This window comes from Urtica dioica, chromosome 11 (genome assembly GCF_054948205.1).
Source record: "Urtica dioica subsp. dioica isolate 48M chromosome 11, U.dioica_male_clone48M_v1_H2, whole genome shotgun sequence".
NCBI lineage: Eukaryota > Viridiplantae > Streptophyta > Magnoliopsida > Rosales > Urticaceae > Urtica > Urtica dioica.
In genome coordinates this window covers 13,153,778-13,164,292 of record NC_142766.1, presented here as the reverse complement: position 1 = coordinate 13,164,292, position 10,515 = coordinate 13,153,778, and the positions used below count along the sequence as shown (strand labels likewise).

Below are 10,515 nucleotides of genomic sequence, written 5' to 3'. Positions count from 1 at the left end.
TTGAATCCCTAAATTAATCTTAATTCAATTCAAGAAAAACAAAAACATAAATCTTAATGGCAGAAGCGTACCTCAATCCATGGATTGAAAATACAAAAGAGTGGTGGTCTTCCAATTGTAGTTTACCTAAGAGTCTGGAGTATTCTTGTTGATAGAGATACAAGAAAATTGAACGTACTGCAATCAAGGACCTATCCTATTATTAGTAATTGCCTAATAACTGTCAGACAGTTAATAATAACTACTGCTTATTTTTAATTTGATCACTCATCAAATTAAATTCGCACTTATGGTAGCTACATAATAATTTCATGACAAATATGTCCTTAAGTCACAAATTTTATTCTAAATTAGACCACATCAATTTTGACTTAATTAAGAATGACCCAACACATTTATTTAATAACATTAGTAGTCCCAAAATTTTTCTAACAGGAGGAACTTTAAATTTTGTTATTAAATTTTGCTAATAAATATTTCCGATAATTATTAGTTTGAATTTTTTTTAAGGGTTTAAAATTTATGTATTAATTTTCGGGGATAAAAGGTTATTTTTGGGGATTTTTTTTATATTAATTGGCTTAATGCTAATGGATTTTTGAAACCTTCACCGCTTTACTATAGCAATTAGTTTAACACGGCTAACATTAAATAAATATAAGATTAAGCACTATGATTTGAATTTTCTAACAAAGATTTTTCATATTCTATGATAAATTTGACCTTAACTCGCGCTGATTTAAAAATAGCGACAATTTTACCCTAAGTTATTCAGTTGTTGCATATCGGTCAAAGTGATCATGACTTAAGATGGGCTTTGGCTTTCACTTTAATTTGGAAATACGGATAATTTATCTTTAATTTCACTTGTATGTCACTATAAGTAATATGTGTCACTAAATCAAAACCCAATCATTCTTTTTTTTTTTCCTGATCGAATATGCATATTATTTATGATTGATAAAAATATTGTAAATTCGATGATTACTGAATAAAGAGGTTCATTTTGATATGGAAAATTACATCAATTATTAACATATACTATTTCAGTCACTATTTATGTTTTCTTTCTTTTAATGCGTCTGCCAAAAATATCTACAGGGGTGAAAATAACAAAAATACAAAACAGTGAGCAGTACTATACTTGGTATATATAAATGTACTAAAATTCTACTATAGATGGTTCTGAAACATGATCAAGTGCCACAGTTCTCCAAGTATATACTCACCAATGAGACGTTGATAAGTGGCTCGAATCACTGACAAAGTCACAATAATTAACGAACGAAGTCAAGACTCAAGACACACGAGAGCTTGAAATAATGTTACCGAGGAAAAGACTTCATAGATATCATATATCAGCTGTGTGACACTTCATGATCTCTCTCTCTCTCCAACTTGTCAAGTCTACTATTTCAAACTGCCCTCTTTCTACTTTATGATAGTCCTCTACTGATATATATATATATATATATATATATATATATATATATATATATATATCAACTACTTATTTATATAAATACATGTGCGTGTTTTATACATGTTGAATCGGTAGGTTTCTGAAGGTATGGATCAAGATGATGGCGATAATAATAATAATTATAATAAAGTTTATAGCAGGCTAAGCAAGGCTGTGATCTCAAGCGGCCATAATTACGTAACTGACCCTCAAATCACGAATACTATGGTGTTCCGTAGCGGTCCATCGCTGCTATTTGGCGATGAAATGATCCGGTGTGAGAGAGACTACGACAAGCACAATGAGCTCATCAAGACCCAGATCGCCAATCATCCCTCTTACCCCGATTTACTTGCTGCTTATATTCAGTGCCAAAAGGTATATTCATTTAATTTAGCATATATGCTAGTATTTTTTTGAATTGTTATCTATTTATTTATTAATTTTGGCTTGAAGATCGGTGCACCGCCAGAGACGGCGTCGTTTCTAGAAGAAATGGATCGAGAGAGCAACATGATGACGTGTAGTAATACCACCACCACCACCATAGGCCTTGGACCTGATCCTGAACTCGATTATTTCATGGTTATATATTATATTTAACTCCCTATACATCTTTTAATAATCTGTATGTATTGTTGAATTATTGAGACGCGTGACATGTAATAATGGTCACCCGTCTTTTACAGCATAATAAACTGATTAAAATGATAAAGTTGTTGGACTTAATTGCTAATAATTGACTTTACTGGTTTGTCGTTTGAGCTTTGAAGGAGTCATATCGTGAGGTTCTACTGAGATTCAGTGAGGAACTATGTAAGCCTTTCAATGAAGCGACCATGTTTCTGAAGAAAATCGAGTCCCAACTCTCCAAACTTCGTGACGGAACATTTACCAAAACCACCGGGCAATCTCCTCTCTCTGGTATTTTTATTACCTCTTTTTTTTTTTCTTCTAATCTGGAGTGTAAGTATATATTGCTTCGAAAACTAGTCTATAATTAGTAGGGTTTATGACTAGATTGACGTGATAACTATTGACGACTTGAATTTTTGCTATAAGAATACAATCATGTGCTAATTGTGGTATCGTTATTAATTCACGTAATTAATACAGTTGGTGAATATCATTTATATTTCAACCTGACAACTTGCTAGCCTATATAAATGAATTGTCTTCCCTAATTGTTTCCAATGCCATTATATTTTTTGACTTGCTCACGTTCCCGTGAAATTCGCGTGTCAAGTTGGTCGTTGAGCTAAATTTAATTGTGTTATGATTTAATGCAAAAAAAAAAAAAAAAAAAAAAAGTAAGGATCATTTTTAGATATAGTCTTAAAAAAATTAAGTGCGCATCTCCGACTCATTTTATAATAGAGTCAGATATGATAAAATAAAATAAAATTATCTAATTTAATTTTATATCTCACTCTATTATAGAAAGTGAATAGTAGAACTCTAAGTATATAAAGTTGTACTAATTTTATATCTCACTTTATCATAGATAAGTGAATAGTAGAACTCTAAATATATAGAGTTGTACTATCCACGCAAATTCCACGCAAATTCTATAACAATGATAGTTTATAATGTTCATATAATTTATAAATTTCAAAATAACACCAAATATATTTTAATTGTACATTTTATCTATAATTATATTATTTTATAACAAAATAAATTCCACACTCCTTTATTTATTTTATTTTATTCTAATTGAAATTTGTGACATAAAAATTTACTTTTTTATATTATCAATTTTTTTTAACTATTTTATGTATGTGTCTTTGTTGTTGTTGGGATATGTACTGTGTTTTAATTTTTATTTAGTTTTTATAAGTTCAAATGTTAGATCATATATGTATTCTAATTTTTGTATAGGTTCCAATTTATTAGAGAGTCTAAAAATTATTTTAAAACTGAATAGAAAATACAATCATATGATTGGGTATAAAAGACAAAAGCTATATATTTGTGGGTTGAATATGATATATAGAAAGTTGAAAAAAATTATTAAAATACTTGATAAATGAGGAATATGTTTTTTTTCTTTTGTTTGAAAAATAGAGTTTTTGATTGGCGATAAAGTACTGTTTGAAATAAAGAAAATTTTTATATAGAATAAATTTTTGGTTGGAGATGGATCTCACAACTTAGCTTAAACTTCAGCTCCCGATGATCCGCGAAATTAGGTAATTATTGATAGAAGTATTTACCCGACACAAATATACAAATTTTCACTATCTAGAGCGTTAATGAAATTCACTCAAAAGAGTAATAATTAAGGAAGAGGTGGTTCCTTTCAAGGTCACTCAATTAGAGCTAGAATGCTTAAGGGCTCTTATGTAAAATTAGGTCTAGGTGATCTCTGATCCTACACCTAACTGTCATGCAATCCAATAGATACCTCGAATCCTAATGGGTCGGACCTAGATAATTAGCCGCCAGAGATACTATGGTGAACATTCGGGCTATTTGAGTATCTTCATTCACGCCCATCCAATAGATACCTCGAATCTTAATGGGTCGGACCTAGAAAATAGTCGCACCAAAAGGTCTTTTTTGTACTAGTGGAGGGGTCGGGCTCAACAGAACCACGTCACGTGATTCTTTGAGGGTACATATATAATGACTCCGAGTTGAGGGCTCTCTTACACTCCCTAGAAGCCCTCTTCCACGGGACAAGCCGTTCTTATTAGCCCCTTAATCAGGTGTCATAGATGATCACTTCACAAAATATTTAATTTATTAATTTTTCCTTTATTTAATGAAAAATAATGACCTCCAAACATTAATTTGGAAAATATTTTAAAAATCCTCATTTTTACATATGTACTGACATAATTTTACGCTTGTATTTCATACACCATACTATATATAATGACCAATCCTCCTGTGCGCTTTATACATTATTATAAAAATAAATCTAAAATCAATTTCCAAAGAAAAGTCCTTTTTACCCTAACTCCAAATTTTATTAGCTTTTATGCGTAAAATATTTTTAAAAATACCAAAAAGAATATAAATCTTGTACGTTAGACAAACCCCTTGACAAATTTAATAAGGGGGTGCATCAATGCCTTGTCCGTCTGATTGTTTAGTTCATTACTTACTCTATACGTCGATAATCATCTTTTGCAGAAGTTGATCACGATGAGGAAAATGAGATGACAGTGATGAGTTACGGAGATCAAGTGAACTACGATCATCGTCAAGCGTCTGAAACGATGAACTATGGCTTGGGAGGAACATTCGATCGTCACGAGGAGTTGAAAGAGAAGCTTCTTCGCAAGTACAGTGGCTATATCACAACGCTCAAGACTGAGCTCCTGAAGAAAAGGAAGAAAGTCGAGCTACCAAAGCCTGCTCGAACTACACTCCTTCGCTGGTGGAATTCGCATTCGCGATGGCCATACCCTTCAGTGAGTCTCTATATATATAGTATATATACACTCAATTATATCAGCATATCGTAATTAATAGTATGCATGGTTTGATCGTAGGAAGAGGAAAAAGTGAAGTTATCGGAGGAAAGTGGGTTGGACCAAAAGCAGATAAATAATTGGTTCATAAACCAAAGAAAACGACACTGGAAGCCCTCAGAGGATATCAAGTCTGCTCTTGTGGACGACTTATCGCCCGCCAAATCATCCGCTCTCAATTTATAATCCCACCGTACGTGTTGTATTTATATTATATTCCCGCAGTAATAAGTCTAAGTCTAGCTATAGCTACCTTCTTGCATGTAATAATTTGTTTGTGCATGCAAACAGGGCTGACCCAAATTTGTTAAAGGGTCGTAGGCGAATTAATATTTTGGGGTCCTTCGATAATAACAAAAAATTAAATATAAAAGAAAATTCGGAATTTTAGAGCCCATCTTTCTTTTAACTATATTTAAAATTTCGGGGCTCATGAGCCCTAGGCCGGTGCCTCGCTTGCCTATAGTCAGGCCCGACACTGTGTGCAAACTTGAATTATAAGTAATCACCAAATATCCATGCAAACTATACGTCGTTTGAAATCGATCTTAGTAGTTCTACGCATCTCTCTTGATATTAGGAAGTGTTTATAATTCATAATTATAACCAAGGAATCATTGCGAGGATCTTGACCAGAGTCCATCAGGAGATGATAGTTTCCACCAAAGGAATCGCAATCAAACACTAATCGCAACCTTAAACTAAACCCACCTGTCAAAGGAACACAAACTCGTGCTCAACCACCACTCGAGGAAAGTCTCCGGGATTAAGTCATGGCTGATTGGAATGTGGAAGAAGAGAAAATAATAATGGGAAAGAAGAGGAAACTCGGAGAAAAACACCCAGATAAAGAAAAGAAAAAGAAAGGAAACATAGCTCTTCTAGAACCGGAGTCTTGCCATTGGTTATACCATGACAGAGGGGATCGGTGACTCAAGGGACGGCGGCAGAGGGTTGAGATTTTTTGAAAAATGCTCAGTTCATGTGAAAAGTTACAAAATTTTTGAACGAAATTTTGGTATAACCGATAAATTTTGTTGTTGAAACCTATAATTAGATTATTTGATGACAGTCTTTTATAATCATTTAACCATTTTACAATATATATATATATATATATATATATATATATATATATATATATATATATATATATATTGTCGCATAAATCATACAATGAGATTTGGTAATAAAAAAATAGAAAGGAATTTAGGTAAAAGGGACATCTTTCATTTTCTAACTAAATAATTCCTAGAAACGCCTAAAAACGCTATATAGATCAAAACCTTTCAAAAATCTAGAAAGAAAGTGTACTTGGATCATATAGGAAGAGAAATTTCATTAATTGAGCTTAATAATTGATTAAATATTAAATTTGGACCTTAACTTAATTAAATATATGAAAATGGACTTTTGGGTTAAAACCGGACAAAAATACCCTTAGACAATTTCAAATAAAAAAGCCCGCTATCTCTCTCTCTCTACTCACTCGAAAAAGCTAAAAAAAAAAGAAATCAAACCCGTACGATCTCATACGATTCCATACGATATATTACGACCTTGTACGATTCAATACGATATACTACGATGGCGTACGATAAACAAGCTTCAATCTCCGGCGGCGGTGATGCTCAGAAATCCCGACCTCTCAAAACGTCGAAAAAAGTTAGTTTTTCAACTAATTTTTTGTTAATCTCATCGAAAATAGTCAGAATAGATAATAGAACTTAGGATTAATCTGATTTGTGGTTATTTGAGCTGTTCTGGATCGGATTTAGAAAGTTAGGGTTAAAAATTGGGGCTGAAATACGATGAGAATCATGCATCGTACTATGTCGTACGATGCTGTACGATGTCGTACGATGAAATTCATAGATCTGTACGATGCGATACGATGTGGTACGGTGGTATACGATGGGTTTAAGTTTTTGTTTAAAACATTGTCGTACGATACCATACGATGTTGTACGATACTATACGATGTCGTACGATGTTGTACGATGATGTACGATAGTTTAAAAAAAATTATACGATGCGATACGATATGGTACGATGTTGTACGATAGTTTTAAAAAAAATTAATTTTTTTGTTATACGATGTGATACGATATGGTACGATGCTGTACGATAGTTGTAAAAAAAAATTAATTTTTTTGTTATACGATGCTATACGAGTCTGTACGATGTCATACGATGAATTATGATTCTGACTTAATTTTGTCATTTTTAGGTCAATTTGAACTACATATACAACGTCCCATTCCCGGGTCGTATCACGTACGGTGGGACGGGGATCTTGAAGCTCGTACGGAGGAGATTCGATGAGCTCGGGATAAAAGATCGAATCTTCGAGACTCCGTTCGAGCAATTTTTTTCGGAGAGCGAGCTCGGCTTCTCACCGGTGCTCGTACATACTTTCCTTCAGAAGAAGATAGAGGCGACGATACGGGGGGAGATACATTTTGGTATCGGAGGCCAACAAGTAAGATTTGGACGCCTCGAGTATGCACTCATCTCGGGGATGAGCTATGAAGACGGTCCGACGAAAGCCGAACAAGACGAGCGAAACAACGATCGATTGATCACAGACTACTTGAACGGCGTCGTCGGAAGCAAGTTGAGCACGTTGATCAACGCGTTCACCATATGTCAGAGCCATGACGACGCGTTCAAGCTCGGGCTTCTCGTATTTGTCTATGGGTATCTTCTGGGACAGCCGGCCAATAAAGTCATCGAGGAAAGGTGGCAGAAATTTCTGTACATCGTAGAAGACCTCCCCTTCTTCTTCAAGATGCCTTGGGGAAATTTGAGTTAGGCGGAGACGTATTCCAGCCTCTAGGTGAACCTAAGGCATTATCACGAGACGCTGCAGAAGAAGTTGAAGGACAAGCCGGACGTGGCTCAGAAAGAGGTCAAGTACACATTGACGGGTAATCTTCATACCCTTCATTACTGGGCGTACGAGGCTATCCCAGAGATCGGGATGAGGTTCGGGTCGAACCAGGGGAATCGTGTGCCCAGGATGCACTCGTGGTCTAGTAATGTGATCATCATGGGCAAAGACATCGAGGCCGTCCTGAATAAAAAAAACGGTAACTTTTTATTATTTAACTTTTATTAAATATATGTTACATTATTTTGGAATATTAATAATTGTTTTTGGTTTTGTAGGTGGGTGTTCTTCAAATGCTGAGACCAAGGGCAGTAGAGAATGAATTTTTCACTCTCCTCGAGACACAGACGAGCAAATGTCTGTATCCCATAGAAGTCGAGGGAGAAGATGCGACAGAGCCGCGAGATATCGAAGAAGAAATAGATCGAGTCGCGACTGTTGCAGAAGATGTCATCGTCGGAGACTCCGACGACGAACACGTGTCAGACACTCCCGGTGTTCGACTTGGTAGTCCGACCACTCCCACAATGGGATCGAGGCCCACACCGACCACTCCCGCAATGGGATCGAGGCCCACACCGACCCCTCGCGCCGACATTCCAAAGCCCTTTGTCATAACACGGGAAATGTGGGAAGAACTGCGAGCTTCCCAAGAACAACTGCGAGCATCCCAAGAACAAATGATGCAGTCACAAGGGATAGTCTTACATGCTCTTAGCACGAGCGGCCGTAGAATTGAGCGCATCAGGGAAAACCAGGTTAGATTTAAATCAAGTTATATTTAAGTTGAAATTTTATTTTAGAGTTAAGTTTAAATTTCATTTTATATTTCAGTTTAAATTTCATTTTATATTTCAGTTTAAATTTCATTTAACGTTTTAAAGTTAAGTTTAAATTTCATTTTAACGTTTTAGAGTTAAGTTTAAATTTAATTTAACGTTTTAGAGTTAAGTTTAAATTTAATTCAACGTTTTAAAGTTAAGTTTAAATTTCATTTTAGTTTAACTTTAATTTAACGGTTTAGGGTTACCCTTAAATTTAATTTAACGTTTTAGAGTTAAGTTTAAATATCATTTTAGTTTAACTTTAATTTAACGGTTTAGGGTTACCCTTAAATTTAATTTAACGTTTTAGAGTTAAGTTTAAATTTTATTTAACGTTTTAGAGTTAAGTTTAAATATCATTTTAGTTTAACTTTAATTTAACGTTTTAGAGTTAAGTTTAAATTTAATTTAACGTTTTAGAGTTAAGTTTAAATTTAATTCAACTTTAAATATCATTTTATTTTATTTTTAGTTTTTGTGACAAGTTTAAATTTCGTGACATATTTTGTTTTGACTTGCAGCTTGATATATGGAAGAGGCTGAACATTTTTTTCGAGGAAGAAACGGGCTTGCCTGGGGGTGAGATTCCCACGACCCAAGCTGATGGTCGTCGTAAACGCCGCCGGACCCGTCCTCCTCCTCCTCCGGCGGCTGGTCAAAAGCCGGCGTCTTCATCGCACGAGCCGTCTTCTTTGCATCGCGAGTCATCGAAGAAGTCGAAGAAGACGTCTTCTACGCATCGCGAGTCGTCGAAGCGATCGGAGATCAGGCCGGTGACTTCGCCCAGGTTGTCGACGTCTTCGTCGAGTCCTCGTAGAGAAGACATTCCGGATAAGCAAAGCCCGCTCACAACTCCGCTTAAAAGGAAAAGCCACAAGGCACAGCTTACTCCGCCACGTCCAGATCGGCAAGTGCGACAGAAGTCGTCGCGTTGGGCCGATTTCACTGATCCGACGAGGCCCAAGTATTCTGAAAAGCCGATCCCCAAGTTCAACCCGTTGAAGGACGCGAAGCTAAAAGAGTTTGATAATTTCGTTAAGTGGTTGCGGACAAAAAAGTGGGACGACAAGTTCATGGAGTCTACTCGCCTGAAGACGTGCGACGGAGACACGAATTTCTTCGACATGATATTGACAGAAACCAGATGACTACATGATTCGGTACATTATTAATTATATAATTTAACTTTCCCTATCAATTTAAAATAACGCTATATGTTTGTTATGTCTCAGCATATTGATGCTATAATTCACATGATTCAGGCTCGCCAATGAGCTCTCGACGGATATCGGCAAGACGTCCGAATCATGGATTTTCGGTGGGTCCAGCACGTGTACGGCCGATTCACCACGGAAGAAGCGAACATCAAGAAGGCCATCGAGCTAGGGGCAGAGCCCAAACCCATGGACTGGGACATGAAGGCAACTATTACCCCGATGACTGGGTATAGGGACACCGATATTTTGCCTTGGGATGGTGCTCGTGAGATCCTGTTCGTCGTGAACTTCAAGAACCTTCATTGGTTCACATTTCGGATCGACATCCAGGCCTGGACCATTACCGTCCTCGATTGCCAAAAGGATCTCATGCAGTCGTCGAATAATCAAAAGGACTTCGAGGAGATGATAAAGGTACGTAAAATGTTATGTTATTCACAATTATTACATTTATTTGTGGTTAATTAAATTATAAGGGTTACTTAACATTGTTAAAGTGTTTATTATTCAGACTTGGACTCGAGCATTTGCTAGGATTGTGGCCATAGGTGGTTTCTTCAAGAACCATCCCAACTCTTACCGGGAGAGTGAGCAGGGTGAAATTAAGTTGACTAACCTGACGTGGCTCGTCGATGAC

The 10,515-nt window shown here is 35.8% G+C and overlaps 1 protein-coding gene across 1 annotated transcript; it reads left to right on the top strand.

The window, feature by feature from the left end:
• Window positions 1–1,515: 1,515 nt before the first annotated feature.
• On the top strand, window positions 1,516–5,323 carry LOC149381367 (homeobox protein knotted-1-like 1). Its single transcript, XM_089630877.1, has 5 exons — window positions 1,516–1,840; window positions 1,919–2,047; window positions 2,236–2,386; window positions 4,604–4,884; window positions 4,966–5,323. Exons 1-5 carry the CDS (start codon window positions 1,571–1,573, stop codon window positions 5,128–5,130), a joined length of 996 nt encoding a protein of 331 aa, XP_089487003.1. The 5' UTR covers window positions 1,516–1,570; the 3' UTR covers window positions 5,131–5,323.
• Window positions 5,324–10,515: the final 5,192 nt, after the last annotated feature.

Bases quoted from the DNA above. Each gene is read 5' to 3' on its own strand.
- LOC149381367 (XM_089630877.1), top strand. From the start codon at position 1,571: ATGGATCAAGATGATGGCGATAATAATAATAATTATAATAAAGTTTAT. The intron at 2,387-4,603 runs GTATTTTTATTA...CATCTTTTGCAG, and splicing joins CGGGCAATCTCCTCTCTCTG to AAGTTGATCACGATGAGGAA. The intron at 4,885-4,965 runs GTGAGTCTCTAT...GTTTGATCGTAG, and splicing joins CGCGATGGCCATACCCTTCA to GAAGAGGAAAAAGTGAAGTT.